This window comes from Cyprinodon variegatus, unplaced genomic scaffold (assembly GCF_000732505.1).
Source record: "Cyprinodon variegatus isolate N-32 unplaced genomic scaffold, C_variegatus-1.0 Scaffold604, whole genome shotgun sequence".
Classification (NCBI taxonomy): Eukaryota; Metazoa; Chordata; class Actinopteri; order Cyprinodontiformes; family Cyprinodontidae; genus Cyprinodon; species Cyprinodon variegatus.
Window position 1 is genome coordinate 411,073 of NW_015151057.1, and position 16,692 is coordinate 427,764.

The 16,692-nt window shown below is 35.0% G+C and overlaps 1 protein-coding gene across 1 annotated transcript in view; it reads right to left on the reverse strand.

The window, feature by feature from the left end:
* The window catches only part of LOC107096174 (titin-like), a 22,366-nt gene extending 8,616 nt beyond the window's left edge, over nucleotides 1-13,750 (reverse strand). Inside the window, exons 1-16 of the mRNA XM_015392710.1 lie at nucleotides 13,318-13,750; nucleotides 11,363-11,560; nucleotides 11,194-11,277; nucleotides 11,013-11,117; nucleotides 10,779-10,934; nucleotides 10,521-10,664; nucleotides 9,614-9,757; nucleotides 8,802-8,945; nucleotides 8,147-8,290; nucleotides 7,934-8,053; nucleotides 7,722-7,841; nucleotides 7,601-7,645; nucleotides 7,361-7,408; nucleotides 7,250-7,276; nucleotides 5,192-5,311; nucleotides 4,295-5,107 (exon numbers count right to left, since the gene is read on the reverse strand). Of these exons, the coding sequence (XP_015248196.1) occupies nucleotides 4,295-5,107; nucleotides 5,192-5,311; nucleotides 7,250-7,276; nucleotides 7,361-7,408; nucleotides 7,601-7,645; nucleotides 7,722-7,841; nucleotides 7,934-8,053; nucleotides 8,147-8,290; nucleotides 8,802-8,945; nucleotides 9,614-9,757; nucleotides 10,521-10,664; nucleotides 10,779-10,934; nucleotides 11,013-11,117; nucleotides 11,194-11,277; nucleotides 11,363-11,560; nucleotides 13,318-13,327 (2,422 nt within the window). The 5' untranslated portion in view covers nucleotides 13,328-13,750. The remainder of the gene's footprint in view (nucleotides 1-4,294; nucleotides 5,108-5,191; nucleotides 5,312-7,249; nucleotides 7,277-7,360; nucleotides 7,409-7,600; nucleotides 7,646-7,721; nucleotides 7,842-7,933; nucleotides 8,054-8,146; nucleotides 8,291-8,801; nucleotides 8,946-9,613; nucleotides 9,758-10,520; nucleotides 10,665-10,778; nucleotides 10,935-11,012; nucleotides 11,118-11,193; nucleotides 11,278-11,362; nucleotides 11,561-13,317) is intronic.
* Nucleotides 13,751-16,692: the final 2,942 nt, after the last annotated feature.

Genomic DNA, 16,692 nt, shown 5'->3' on the forward strand with positions numbered 1-16,692 from the left:
ATTTTTTTATGGATTCTTTGTAGAAAAAAAATTCTCTTAGCAGTGTAATGGAGGATATTGTCCTCTGAAGGCTCTTACGCCTCAAGGCTTTGTCCGTGTTCTTTAGGTTGGACTGATCACTCTTTAAATAACATTATAATTCACACTTACATTAGTAAATAACTTTAAAATGGGACTTAAACTTTTACATATTTAAGTGAGGTGGAGGAATCATACATCATTGGGCTCATTGACTGGAAGTCATCAGTGTCAAAAAAGAAACATTTCTGGATGGTTTCTATCTCTCAGTGATGTCAGTAATCTGTGTCACACCAAGCTGGTGTATATCTGATAGGGTGTGTCATTATTTTAGGCCTGAAAAGTGGCTTATTTGCTCTCCACTGCCACAGCTACAGATAAATGTCACCTTTATCAAACCTGACCATTAAGAACTGCATCTTTACTATTAATATCTATCAAGGCTGATGTATCTTTCCATTCTTTTCTCCTGGCTTTGTGACTTAGAAATTAAGATGATGCTTCTATCCTGAGAAAGAAGGACCTCTGCTTCAACAAATTTGACTTCTGATAAGGGAGATTTTATACATTATACCATGGGTAGAACAAAAAAAAATTGTAATTACAAAATCTCATTAGAGATTAATAGTTAATAGAGAAATACACACATCTCATATATTTAACAACCTAAGTCTTAGATAGATTATACACAAGAAGTAAAAGTAATTGAAATCCAAATATTCATATTTCCTTTTAAACTGTGAAAAATGTTGCTTTTGTGTCATCTTAGTGTGAAATAATACTTAGTTCATTAGTTATAAATGTTTTTACTAAAATATAAAAGAAATATCTTTGTTAAAGGCATCCCTTGATCAATATTAGCAGAACTTACAACACAGATATATATATACAAGTTATAAATAAGGATATTCATTCACTGATTTCTTGTTTTATTTTTATTTTTTGATATTTCGCGAATTCTACCTAAGCAATGTAAAAGACAATTTCTTAAATTGTAAGTTTGTCAAATATAACTGAAAACGATATTGTTCTAGTTGTCAAGTTAAACTATAACGAATAAATGAAGTTGGGTAAACTTAAGTCCACCATTTTTACCAAGTGAAGCAATTTATTTCAGTGAGAGCTGCAGTTCCTTTCGGGTACAATGTTCTAATTCTTATAAGAGAATTGGATGAGAGAAAGGCGCAGAATTAAAAATCAGACGTAAATCTTTGTAAATTGTGTGTGGAAAATAGCAAAGAGAGTTTGAATGGCAGGATTGTGTTATTATTGCTAAATATTGCTTTGACAATATCATCTATAATAAATCATATTTTCCGTCTAATCCGTCTCTTATCTTCTGTTCTGCTTCTGTGACCTTTAGCTCGTTAAGCTTTAGTGTCTGTATTATGTGTGATTTTTTACTGCTTTGAGACTTTATGTAATAGGCTAGATATTGCATTGACATGCAAAGTGTCCTTTCCTTATACTATGTAGGGCAGTGCAGGTTTAACCTAAAATTCTTAATTCCACTAAGTTTTTTTGTGTGTGTACGGGTTAAGATTTTTTATATGGGGTTCCGCTGATTGTTTTAAGGATAATTAAGCATAGCTGACAGTCAAATCATTCTCAATTTGCACTGCAAAAAAAGTCTTTCTAATCTCTCATTGATGTTCAGTCCAAAGCTACTTCCATCTGTCTAAAAAACAGCTCCATGTCAGAACATTTATATTGTTATGTGCCCTTTATCCCCGTCTTTTGACAGCCTTAGATAGCTGATAACTTTATCTAGTATTATTTCCTTATAGACTGCTGAGTCTAAATGTCTCCAGGACATTATATCCACCAGCAGGAGCTCGTTCAACTTTCCTTTCATTTGATAAGGGTTCATAATCGCTTATGTCATAGAAATCAGGAGGAATAAGATAAATAAGGTGAGAGAAAGAGCAGAAAATAAGATTTGATTGAAAAGAGTCTTCAGAAAACAGACTCAGATTTAATTAAAATCCAGATTAGAGCTTTTTTGTTCGCATATTTTTAACAATTTAACAATAAAAAGAAATAAGCAGAAAAGTTTTTTATCCTTTTAAGTTGAGGAAAGGGGTTTAGACTGACAATATTGCATATAGTAATTAGGGTTTAAATTCTGAATAAAATTACTAAAAATTTGAAGAGATATTCAGCTGCAGTAGATGTGTAATTATTTCACAAATTACATTTTGTTTAGTCACCAAGTGTCTGTTTCAGGGCGTTCAAATAAGAGAGTCATAGAACTATAACCAACAGTTCTATAACAGTAATAATTTATTATAACTTGTCTCAAAATCACTTTAAGCCTAATGGAAATGTATTATTACAAGAAAGAATAAAGGGATCTTGTTATCCTTTCATTTTATGCTAAGTTGAGAGAGGAGCAAACTATTGTCAGCATTACAAGTCCCACAGAATCATTACCAAAACACAACAAAGCATTAGCAGCCACCTACTTTCTTTAGAGCCTATAATTGGTTATGATTTACAGTCTTTGGGGTTGTGTTGGTTTTTATTTAGATTTTTTATTCCCATGTCGGTGCAGACTGCTCAAACAAAATGTTTATGTTATAAGTCTTTATATTTATGCTAACTTTACCTGACTGTATTTATGCATTGGAGTAAATGCTGAACTGTGTTATTGTGAATGTTGTGCTTGGAGAAGAAAATAATAATTAACCCTGTTATATATCCTGTGAGGTTAAATATGGAAATGGGCCATAGAGGAATGTAACAAGGAAATGAGTGAAACAAAAATAATGGTCAAAATTAAATTTAACTAAAAATAGTCCCGTTTGTGCAGAAACCCTGTTCACAGCGGAATAATACAAGCAGCCTTAACCAGCCAATTTCAGATTCCACATATAATGGGTTGCATTTTTTTTTTGCAAAATTTTTTTTGTCTTTTTTGTCTTTATCATACTATTACTAAAACTCTTTATCTGCCAAGTTACCATTTCTGGATATAAACCACTTTGCAGCAAAAGAAGCAACATTGTTAGGTTGTATGTTGTCTGCAGGGTCCCCCTGCGTCCTGAGGCTGAGAGTAACTGCTTAATAAAATAATAATAGTAACCTAATGTTGCCTACTGTGTGTGATATGTTACCCACTATAAAGTAAGCAAAAAATAAGATTAATAATTCAAATTAACTGCATAAAAAAGTTAATAAGCTTAACTATAAACTTAAAGGTATAGTGGAGGATTTTAGCAAATTTCTGAAAATATCCACCCTTTCCACTTCAAAAAAAAGAACATGCACAACCCTGTACCCACTCCCTAGAGGGAACGCCTATTAAACGTGTGCGAGAGCATGCAGGAGCCCATTTCTCCTCGTGCACGCTGTTTAAAAGTTGCTGTTTGCATCGCTCATACAAGCTTACTTTCCAAAAGAAGATTTGCAATTTTTTCACAATGTCAGACTCACCAAAGGTAAGTGAAAATGGGGACGAGCACATAGGACGGGCTAAGGTAAACATATCACCAGAATGATTTACAATTAGGAGGACCTCTTATTTAGATGATCCCCCCAGAAAAAGAACAACCTCCACTGTACCTTTAACTAATAAGTTAAACTATAAAATGAAAAACAGTTTCAACTGTTTAACAGATACAGTAGCTGTTGTAAGAAAATAAGCCCAACACCTTTTCCATATCAAATGTGGATATTTTGCTTTAAACATTCAGCTGAAAACTAAAGCTCTATTAAAAAAACAAAGGTGTAATAGGTGACAAACCTGGATTAAACTAAAACTTTCTTCAATCATATATGTATTAAACTTTTACATTCTATATTCTTCTCTTTTGTCCCAATCTTCAATTGATCATAGCTCCCTGTTATACAATGCAGCAGTTCTTTAAATATCTATATTGTGGATATATCTACTATCTCTCTCGCCTAGCCAAAACATATACAATCATATTCAATGAATAAGAATATCTGTTCTATGTGAATTAATCAGATTAAAATTACCTTTTGAAAACACCCTTTAAGTGGGCATTTAAAATATTTAATTAAGCCCAAATTTATCTTGGTGTTATTAAGGTTTATCTAAAATATTTGACTTTTTAAAGGGTTTAAGCTCATGTTTGAGGGCAAGTGTTTATGATAGGCTTTAGTTACCTTATGATGAATGTTCAATATGGCATTAAATATAATAGCAATAGCAAAAAATGCATAAACTAGTCATTTAATATGGTTAATGCAGGGAATGTTTTTACATATTCCAACACTTTAATGGAAAATAGAGTATTTTTGATGGTTGTACCTGTCTTATAGCGGTCGATGTGTTCTTTTTGTGACGCTTTTGGCTTTTTAGTCTCGTTGTTGCTGTTATTTTCACCATGATCGTGTTTTAGTTCACTATAATTAAATGCTGGAGATAATCCAGATTTTTCCATGTTGGATTCACCAGTTTCGGGTACAACACTGTCATTAACAGGAGTTTGAGGCAGAAGAGGTTTGAGCTGTTTTTCCAAACCTTCATGCTGAGTTCTGTCATCTTTCCCCTCTTTGTCATTGAATTCCTCATTGGTGGTGGATTCCTCCTCTTCCTCCTGATCTAGTGCTGTGCCTTCAGTTTTTATCTTCTCTGGTTTTTCCTTCTTCTCTGTTACCCCACCCTCTTGCAAGTCTTTAGTTTCAAGCTCCCCCTCTTCTTCCTCTCCTTTCTCATCTAATCTTGCTTCGATTTTGGGTTTCTCTTCTTGATCATCTATCCCGCCCTCTCTTGTTAATCTGTCTTCTTCTCCGTCTTTTGCCAAGATGTCCTCTGTTTTATTGTCTCCCTCATTTTGTTCCTGTCCCATTTCTAATTTATCTTCCTTCTCCTCTTGCCCTTCAAACACTCCATCTCCTTCTTCAACCAAGATATCCTTTGTTTTATCTTGTTCATGTCCTGTTTTTAATTTCTCATCTTTGTCTTCTTTGTCTTCCTCATGCACCAGTTGTGTGGAATCTTCCAGTGATGTAATATCATCTACAGTCTCTTCTTCCTTTACAGTTCTGTCTTCCTTAGTTCCAACGTTTATGACCCCTTCCTTCAGTGAAGGCTTATGTTGCTTTTCTTCCACGTGTTTCACTAATAATGTGATAGTATCAAATTAGGCAGCTCAATTTCAGCTTGCTGAATGTGACTGAATAAAAAAAAAAGAAGAATGAATACCCTCGTCTTCCTCTTCTATGGTCACTCCAGAGTCACCAGTAGCTCCAGTTGCTTCTTCAACCTCCGCCTGCTCTGCAGCAGAGACGGCTTCACCTTCGCCCGCATGCATCACTTCTGCAACTGTATCAGGATTGTGTCATCACCACTAAACTCTGATCCAATAATCTACATAAAAATGCAGCTTAACTTGGTCTTTAGATCAAATTTGATGTGTGAAAATTACAGAAAATGTAAAAATGAATGTCAAACTTCTTTGATTTCATGCATATGTCAAAACAAACACAACAACAAAAACAGTTAATACAATTGCATATTTAAAAAAAAAACAGTATAGGTTGAAAATATTTGCACACTGGCACTATTCAGATTAATCAATTACCTAATAAATATTTTTTTCCTAACCTTCAGTCAGGAAAATTTCTAACCAATTTATTTTCTGTAAAAGCAAGAAACTTTGGTCTGAACTTCAATCTGAAACAATCTCTGAAACATAATCATTGGAAGACCTTCAATAAGTAAATACAAAATGCAGTTTTCAGTTGTTTTTTCATTAAAAAAGGACAAAAGAATTTCAACATCAACCTGACTATGGGAAAAAAAACAGTTGTTACCTTTGTCAAATCATAAATAAATTGAATATAATAATAAAGTAATTAACTAATGAACAATATTCCCTTTTTTTAGGAAAGCTAAGTTCTGTTTCAAAAGCCATTCTTGATGTCAGAAAGCACAGAAACTTTCTCACAACATAAAGTAGGCCAAAAGACCCCATTATGCCCTGAACAGATTAGAAAGTCACTGACATGGATCAGTATGTTATAAGCAATCGTCACCTCACCTCTAATCAACTAGAATTAGTGATCAAATCTCTTCCAGGAAGTCACTAAACAGCTAATATGGAGCACTGCAGGATATATTTATATATGTTATGATCAAAAATCATGCTGCATTCAGAGGTGTAAAATTGTGGGAGAATGGTAGAATTTTAAGGTCACTGCAGACAAAGAGAACACATCCTTTCCAAATTTTCTTTCCTGGTTCAGGACCTAGATCACGCATAAATGGACGGAACAATGAATTCTGCTCTATACCACAAAAAGAAAATATACCCCACCATCAGTTTAGAATTTAAGCAAACTTTGGTTGTGTAGAAGACAATGATCTGGAAATTAAAGCAAATCCAACCCTGATTGGCCCAAAAATCTATGGCAAAATAAAGGCTTTGAATCTTAATTAGGTCATTCATGCTTGATAAGCTTTATAACTGACCAAATAAAAATAAAAACCTCAATATTAGTGAGCCAAACTTTCCACATGACATACAATCAGTGTGTTCTGAACAATTTGTTAGGTTTCAGTGCCTATTATTTTTTCCATAAGGCCAGGCCTTATGAAAGCCTTTCTTCCCTGTATACATGAAATCATGATTTTAAAACTGCATTTTGTACCGACCAAAGTGATGCTGGTGAAGATTCTCAGTGATTCTCACCTGGATACTAAACAAGGATATATTTGTATTATGCTGAAGTATTTAAATATGAAAAAAAGCAAATGAAGGAGAAAATAGTGTTTGCATACAGTTTACATTCAGTCACAAAGCAAAATGCTCAAAACAGAAAAGTGCAACATTATGGCATGTTTTTTTTATGGTCCCATATGCATACATACACCTTTTATTAACAGGATGAACACAATGCAGTTTTGTGAAAGAATACAACAACAAATGTTGATAACATAGAAAAGAGCCAGTAAAACTGTAACAACTGGTTGTTTAAAGTATTTATTATGAGACAAAATAACACACATTTAGTCATGCCACGGTAAGAAAAAACAAAGGCCAACAGTGTTAAAATTTTGGCAAATGTATCACATTAAGACGTTGGATAAGAAACATCACTTCATAAACCTAATTATTATGGGAAATGCAGTTTAATGCCAACATGCAAGGGATGTTTTTAGAGGAAAACATTCACCCAATCCATTCACTTCATTTATTTGCAACACACCTGCTTGTGTTAAATAAAGTAATTTCTTCACTGCATGATGGCTTTTTCTTACCTTTTTCAAGTGGAGGTAAAAATTCCCCTACAGTGCAGATATGTAGCTGTTTTAATGAATAAATGTCTGACTTTTTTCCAACAACACACAGTAAAATATTGCAGCTCTTACCTTTCTTTCTCACCAGGTGAATATCAGATGGAGAAACAACAGCTTCATCTAAAAAAAAAAAGAAAAAAACAAAAAAACAAAAGAAAAAAACAGGGGTTTATAACACTTTCTATTCTAAAAAATACCACACGGCTTTGTGCTCTGCCCTAAACTTTTCTCATATCTTTATCAACATTTATGAAATGAATTTGCTGACAACATATTTAGACATGCATTACAGCAATAATCAAAAAGTTAAACCTTTTTCAGTGACAACATTTACAGCCGGAGGAATGGCAGGCTCACCTAAAACAGAGCAAAGAAGCATTTATGAGATCTCAAAGTATATTTCATGATTAACGGATATTGCTTACACTCCCACCTTGATCCCCACCCAGCACGCTTGACATGTAACCCAAGAACAACTCCTTCTTGCTACTAAATTCCAACACTGCATCCTCGACAACCTTCATTGGGTCAACAGACACTTCTGGGGTGATGTCTGAAACCCACAGCATGTTTTTGTAATGAATGCGAGGAATGTTATTAAATATATGAAATGAATACTTTACATCAGGACAGTTTATGGCACACCTTGTTCACCCATCAGCATTGTGGAGAAAAAGCCCATAATTGTGGTTATCTGTTCTCTGAAGAATTCTGCAATTGTCTTCAGAGCTGATAAGGGGCTGAATCCCACGGCCTCCTGTATGTCTGAGCAGCAGAAAAAAATAGCAAAAGCTTTAAATAAATTGTAATAAACTGTGTAACTGAGATAAAAGTTAATCAATCTGACTGTTACTGTACCATTTAACGTATCCAATACTACGTCCAAGACAGCACAGAGCCAGTTCTGGATGTATCCTGTGATATCACTCACAAATTCATTCAAAATATGGAAAACATTTCTGCCAATGACAACAGGATCAACAAAGCTGGTGTCAATGGTTCCTGTGAAAAGCACAGAATTGGAAGGACAAGAGTCGTTTATTAGGATTAATAATTATGCATAATTAATTAACATTTCAACACTAAAGAGAATCACAATAAGCATTTCTTAGAACACAAAAATAAAAATAAACACCTACATTGAAAGTTAGCTGATAGTAAACGTAATCTCACCCAACATGTAAGTTCAGTTTAAATAAAACTTCTGGATTTTTAATTTTAAATCTAAACCACGTAGACTTTTAGCAATTTTTACAGACATTTTAAACTGTCTTTAAACATTGTGAAAATCAGTAAAGCAAATTAAAGGATATACAAAAGATTTCCTTGTTTAAGTTTATTTAGGATGAAAATCTAACCGTTAAAATGTAAAATTGTTCATGCATTTACTATTTAAAAGAAAAAAAAAAACATTTAAACTATAAAAATAGTAAAACATTTTTCCTCGAATACAAAATAGTTTTCTTTTCTGGTATGATTACAAAATAAAAAGAAGAAAGCAGGGAGGCCGTACCTTTAAAGATATCCAGTATGGTATCTATTATTGCACAAAGTATGTCCTGAATGTAGCCCACTAATCCACTCACAGCATCATTTGTGATGTGGAAGAAATTCCTGCCAAGGACCACCGGGTCGGCATAGCTGACATCTGTTGTTCCTAAGAGCAAAACAGGAAGAGCTTCAGGGAATTAAGGCTACATCAATTAAGTGTTACTGTATCGGGCGCTGCAACACCACTGTCAATAAAATACTTGTTGGTTAATAAATAAATAATGAGACATGTTAATAAAGAAATCTACTTGAATTTCTCTTATCTGAAAAATTATATTGTGGGCTAATATGTGAAGAAGAGTTTCTGCTGGATTTTTTTGTGTGAAAAATTGCACTCAAAAACACAAATTAGTTTTTTCAAAATCACTGAAATGTTAATTCAAACGTTTAAAATAGATATCTTATCTTGAACAAAACATGAGTTCTACATTTGTACTATAAGCTGTTTTTTTCATAGATCAAGCCTGTAATTGAGCTCATGTTGCCGTTAACTCTGACTAAACAGAGTCTTTTTCATAGAAAGCACCCCCCCCAGATGTGGTAGTTCACTTTTTTTGATCTGCTTTGAATTATTAAATTTTCAGTTTCAAAAATGTATTTCCTACTGAGACATTTTTTTGCTGTTGAAAGTGAGTTATTTAGTTCCACTGTTGCCACATGTTTTTTGTTCACTTTAACAACAGTGGCTTTAAAACTATACACCAGCTGATTTGACAACATCAAATTTTATCTTTGGAATCTTAATTATTCATTCATCTAAATGAGATGTACTACCTTTAGTTATATCCAGTACAGTGTCTATGATGGCACAGAGTGTGTCCTGGATGTAGCCTGTTATTCCACCAACAGCATCATTTATAACGTTAAAAAAATTCCTGCCCAGTAGCACAGGATCGAGGAAGCTAATGTCAGTGGTTCCTGAAAAACACAAATGTGATCTAATAAAAAAAAAAATCCTGATACAAAATTTAGTCCAAACTGTGTGAACAAAACAGTCATGTGAAGAATTAGGACACCCCACAAATTTTAGTATTATTTTTTTTTTTTTAAATAGTGAACCTACGTGATATCTATTTTCAGATTCATCTCTGGAAAAGAAAAATATTTATTTGCAGGATAAAGTTCTGCTCCATTATCAATATAATTTCAGGTGGTCTAAGATTTCCTGCAAACAGGTTGTGATACCTAACAGAAATATTGTTGACTTCTATGATGGTATAGTCTAATAATGTCAAACATTAATTTAATTTTTTATATTTTTTTTACAGCCATGGTTTTCTCACAAAGCAAGTGAATCCTCCTCGCACACCTCTCGGGGAAAGTAAAACATGTGCTATCTCTTTCAGAATACAGAGGCATGCACTTTCATATCAACAGTAGGGAGACCCTGCACTAGATCATTCTAGTTATTTTACAGACTTATTTCAGCTCATTTAATTTAAGCTTTTGTTCTTGTCTGTAGTTATTATTTTATCTCTGACCAAACCACTAATCTACTTTCCTAAGGCCTAAAGGAGCTTTCTTGGTGTCACTAAAGTGCTCCCTCTGACTTTCATATTGGAATAAATGTAAAAATGTTGCAATTTATGCCAGTGTTAATAAAGTGTTGTCATAGGGTGCCCTAATTGACCTGACATGACTTGAAGTTGTTCTCAGATGGCATTCACGTGTAGGTAGATACCTTTCACTACATCCAATATAGAGTCCACTAGGAGGCAGAGCACAGTCTGGATGAAGCCCACCACTTCAGACATGAAGTTATTAGTAACCCTGAACAACCCTCTGCCTATTATCACAGGGTCAATATAGCTCAGATCAATTTTTCCTGAGGAGAAGGCAACAGCATTTTGGAGGAACATTTTCATAATTAGTTCAAGCTGCCGGTTTGAACAGGAATCTCTAGAGAAATTAGAAGTAGGAATTCAAACTGAAGATGCACCTTCTTTTAGATCCAAAACTGTGTCCTTGACAGTATCCACCATGGCACACAGTACATCCCTGAAGCAGCCAATCACTCCATACACAAAGTCATTGGTTGAATGGAAAGCTCTTCTTCCAATGACTACAGGATCGATGTAGCTGAGGTAGAAGGTTCCTGTAGTTCAGATACAGTCACATTAAATGTCACCTTTTTTTCCCATCTGCTTTGTTGGATAAATGTACATTGTCATACCTTCTTCATCAGAAAAATACTGAACAAATGCATGTTTAGCTTCTGTAACTTCTTCAACGACATAAGATGCAGCAGATGAGGGGTTACTTAAATCAGGAGCACATTCTGAAAAGAGAACCAAGCCAGTTCAGTTCCAATGCTGCTTTGCATATTTATGATGATGCATGTCTCCCACTTGTACCTTGGAACTTATTGAACAGACTGGACACCTCATCTACAGCATCGTTTACAGCTTGAACTGGGTCCGTAATGATTTGGTGAACATCTGGGAACATTAAGGATAAAAAAAAAGCAATGTTCAGAAATCTGTGTAATATGTGTCAACACAATTCTAAGCGTTTGGGACTCACCTGGAACTGCTTTGTACTCTACAAAGTCAAACATCACCACACCCACAACTATCCAGGACAAGAGAGCAGCTAGTGCAATCAGCAGTTCAACAGATACTTTCACCTTTCTGAAGAGCTCGACACCTTTGGATCTGAGAGAGCTTGTTTGTGCGACTTTGCTGGAGCCCCCGGCTGTACCCACCGAGGGGGGGCTGGATCCTGTGAGTACGATATACAAGATGAATGGATGGTCAAGCTGCATCAGTAGCAAGCTGTTTATTTGTAGAAGGAATCAAAAGTGATGAGACTTAATTATAGAGTTTGGTCACCAGGGGGCATTAATACCTTCTGGATTTCATATGTAAAATGTTTTATTCTTTTTTTTCCTCCAGAGTTTTTCATTGTCATTACACTGTCACAAGTACAGAGCAATGAAATTAACTCTCTGCATTTAAGCCTTGGGGAGCAGTGGGCTGCCATTATGCGGCGCCCGGGGGGCAGTGTGGGGTTAAAGGGTCTTGCTCATAGACCCAGAGCGGCAGTCCATGGGAGTGGTGCTTATACTCAGAGCCTCAGGATTCCAGCCCTAACCATTGGGCCACCACTCCCCAAAGCATGCATTAGTGTGAATGGTCTTGCCTTAGGACCCACACTGACAGCTCCTTCCCCTCAGCTGGGATGCAAACCCAGACCTCCTGTTTGCAGGAGCGGTGAATTACCACATGAGCTAGCTTTTAGAAGCCTCTGATAAAAAGGAAATGTGATTAATCAGAGGCTTTTAGTAAACTCTGTTAAAAAAAAAACAATAAAAAACTCTACCCATTAAATAATAAGTCTTTTAAAATAAAATTTGTCTCTAAAAAAAACATCAATCAAAACAGAAACTGTTTAATCTTGGCTATATGGTAAGAAATGCGTTAAATGCTTCTGTTGTATAAAGATGGCTTTATTCATGATCCGACACTGCCTTGCAACAATCTTCATATATCTTAACATTGTATATTTTCTTGGAATTAGTTTTATGATAGCGCAATGAAGATTTGTAGAACTGCACATAAATAAGTAGAAGACAAAATGATACATGGTTTTCAAACATTTGCAGCATTTCTCTTGTGCAGCATTTTCTATCTCATATGTTGTAGTCTAATGTTTGCTTTTGCTGTAGTTTTTGCATTTGATGAGTACGTAAACTTTTATTTAGCTCCATGATGCTTTAACCAGAACTGCCACTCATGCCAGTGAAATCATGCCCACTGCATCATGCTGCTGCCATGTCTGATGATAGGCGGTCCGGTTGGATCTATACTGAAATCAGAACATGGATGGGCCCTGTTTACTTAATCAGACAGCTTTTAGCATCAGCTGGTTTCACTCAATCTTATGTAGGGGTATAAGCAGGTCACATTTTACATATTTTTATATAAAAAAAACTCAGCATCAATTTATATCTATGTGTGGTTTCCTTTTGACTTTACAAACAAGCACTTAATTGTGTTTATTCTATCATACAGTCCTAATAATGTCCAATTCAGTTTGTATTTTTTATTTTTTGCTGTAACTTGACCAAATGTTCAAGGGCTAAGAATACTTTCACAATGCTCAGTAAATGCAAATACACCCAGGACTCCAAGGAATAAACAGCAGCTATCGACCTGGGAACTATAGAAAAACTGGAAGTGATTCAATCTGGGATAGAAAAAAAAACAACTTTAATCAGAAAAGCCTAACTTTCTTTTCTCACCACAGTTGTTCAAACCTAAAGTCAGCAGCAGCAGCTGAAGTCATGTCTGTCATATGAGAGCAATGCCAATTCTATTGCAACATGATATCTAGTATTTATAGCAACCATTTCAGCACATACTCTAAAGAAGAAGCTGTTTATCAAAACATCCCTGTTTATGTATTAAAAGAGCAGATATCCTTCAGGATTTGATTTATTAGATAATTAATCCTGATTATTGCTATAGCTGTCCTACCTTCGGCCATGGTGATATGGTGACTATCTCAGAGAGATGAACCAAGCCTCTCCATTTAGAACGGACTGGGGATTGCTTCAAAATATATTCAATCCAACTTATAGCACATCAACTTATTTAAAGAAAAATAAATCCTAGTTCCACATAGTAAATTATTCCATTTTCAATTCTTCTTCTTTGATCCTCCAGTTATCCGATGTGACGTGGGAAAAAAAAAAAGGAATGGGAAATGAAATTAAAAAAAATAATTGTTACAGGGTAAAGTGAAAGCTTGGAGGGAAATTTGGAGCTGCCAGTGTGGCAGCTAAGAGGCAGGATTGGGGACAGTGGGGGACCAGCAGAGCAAGGAGGGAAGGGGCCAAGCAAAGCAAAGCAAAGTTCTGGATGGGGTTAGGGGAACAGACAGACGATCCCACCCAGTGTTATTGGTGCCTCACATGGGTATTGGTCAGCAAAGAGACCAGATGGATTTAGGATAACTTTAACCCCCCTCTCGCAACCCCAACTCAGAAAGTCCAGGTTATTCTTAGCCAAAGGTCTACTCACCACCTGCTCTATCAGAGCCTTTTTTGGCATTTGTGGGGGGGTGCAAGGTCAGATCAGCTGGTTGAATGAGGAACTCTTATTGGCTGCAACTAAGATCAGCTTCATAAACAACAAACTATCTTCCCCAAATATGGAATAAACAAAAAATATGGGAGATTTGTCTTTATATAATGATTCCATTCTGCATAAGTAAGGTTCCCTGTGTATATGAGGACACTTTCTATTCTCTTATATGTTGAAATACGTTTTAATGACAATGTGACTCAATCACCCTTGATTTTTTAGCATGATGCTACCCTGGTTATATTCAGTATCTCTGTGGGGGTGTTGCTGTGTTCCCTAGGTACAGGTCAACACCAAAAGCAGGAAGGCCAGCTCTATGACTGGATGCCCTCTGGACTCAGTGCAGTAGGTGGAAAACAAAAGGATCCTAACTAAATTAACATCTCTGTTGGATAATGTCTCCCACCCCATGCATGAAGCTGTTGCTGAACTGGAGAGCTCCTTCAGTAACAGACTGCTGCACCCTAAATGCACCAGGGAGCGTTATCACAGATGCTTTCTCCCAGCAGCTGTAAGACTATAACTATCACTTTTCCCAACAACCTCAATAAGTTGTTACATTCAGGCTGATTTTGCACAGTTTCTACCTTAGTCAGTTAAATAACATGCGGCTGTCATTTTGCACATCTCTCATATTGCTGCTATTTTCTAATATCAATTAATATAACAATGTCCACAGCTGTATATTGGTTATTTATTCTCCGGGTGCACAGTATTTATATTGTGAAAACACTTTACAGTATTTTATTTGCTTATCTTTTAACCCTTCACTATTATGTTATTCTTATACATTTTTCTAAGGTGCACATTAGTGTGACAATTTTTTATATAATCTTTTTACTGCTGTAAACACCGGAATTTCCCCATCATGGGACAATAAAGGGATTTTCTATTCTATTCCATTCCAAAAACACAGATGTATGTCTAGCTGGGTAATCTAGAATAACCCAAGGATTTATTTTGAGTGGGATTGCTTATGTTTGTGATTTAACAGTAACCTGTCTTCATAGTGCCTTCATTTTCCATAAAAAACTAAGATAAACTAAGATCTCTGATTGTTTGTCTTTAAAACATTCTGTGAAAAAAAAAAGTTGAGCTATTAATTTATCCCTAGCTTTGATTCCATACTAATTTCATAAAACTAGAAAGAATAATAAATGTTTGGGATGCTGCTGTGGTGTTAGACATAGAGCACATGACCCATACACTTGCCTCTCTATTGAATCCCACCTTTCTGTCTGCATACTGTCAAAATAAAGGCCTCTTGAGCCAGAAAAATCTGTATTTTATTTTATTTTTTTAAACATATGTTTCTATTCCTTTTCTTTATATAAGTACTATTATTTTTATTCCTAACTTTAGCTATATTTACATATGTACTAAAGATTATTTTTGTTAAACAAAGAAAAAAAGTAAGTCAACAAAATATCATACTCTATTTAAGCAAATTAGATTTGCTTTAAAAATTTAGCTGCAAGAGTGATTTCAATCAATTTAATTCCCCATCCTAAATAAAAAATTCAAGATGTTAAAACCTAGTTTTAATGGTTAAAAAGAAATTAACAAATGTATCCATCCCATACAAAAATATATGACTTATAATAAATCACAGAATTTCTAGAGGAAAGTGATGTAGGATTTTTTTCAAGAGAGGAAGACAAAGTAGAAATAAATCACAATGTTAATCTATTTACAACAATGCACATAAATAGATTAAATGACATGTAATAGTTTAAAGAGTCACAGATCCCTCTGTTTAGATTAAAGGCGCAACTTCTAGCCGGCAAAATCAACATAAATAGAATCTATAGAAAAGAAAACTCCATAAAATATCAAGGAACTGAAAAGGTCAAAGTCTTTGCTGAAAGATTGGAACCTCCAGACATACACAGAGCATGCTGTGTGATTAAAGCAGAGGAGAAAAGGAGAGGATGAGCTCACTGGTTTAGGAGGAATCTCTCCTCCGTCAGCAGCAACAGTATCAGATACTCTGTTTCCTGTGAGAACTTTTGCGCAGCTAAACTGGAACATGCTTACACTTGAGATTGTTTGAAACAATCTAAACACTAATTTATAAGAAATTTCAGAAAATAATGTCTTTTAAGAAAAAAAAAATCATAAATCTAAGCCAATTTGCTTGATATTTAGTTTTTAATCTGGTCAAAAGAGAATTCTATTACTTTGATCAATTGGATTTTCACATCCATTGTTAATAATATTATTCTAAAAATTCCAAAAAACTTAAAAACAATCCACTGGACTTGGTTTCCAAGTGTGAAGACGTTTCACTTCATATCCAGGAAGCTTTTTCCCATTCAAAATGTTGAGTTTGAAGCTTTATATAGTAGCCCAACAACTTTTTGGCTTAGAAAACGTCCAAATTTAACCAGAAATACATGTTTTCTAAGCCAAAACAATTGTTGGGCTACTATATAAGGTTTGAATGCAACACTATTTCTGAAATTTTGAATTGAAGGCAAAAAGTCAAACTAAAAGTCTTCAGCCTCATGCCTCATTCATTCACCTGCTGATACAAAACTAACAGCCTAGGTGCCATACCTCCACTGGGGCTAATCATGAACCACGGCTCTGCTTTAAAGCCTCTTCAACCTTGTTTCTTTCTATTTATAATGGAGCTACCCTACGCCATCTCCACCATCATCCTCATTTTATTCTGGGTCCCTTTCGCCTCCATTCATCCGATACAATTCCAGTTCAAATTTCTCTCTAAAAAGGGGGGGTTTGCATTGTGTGACTGCTAGTCGT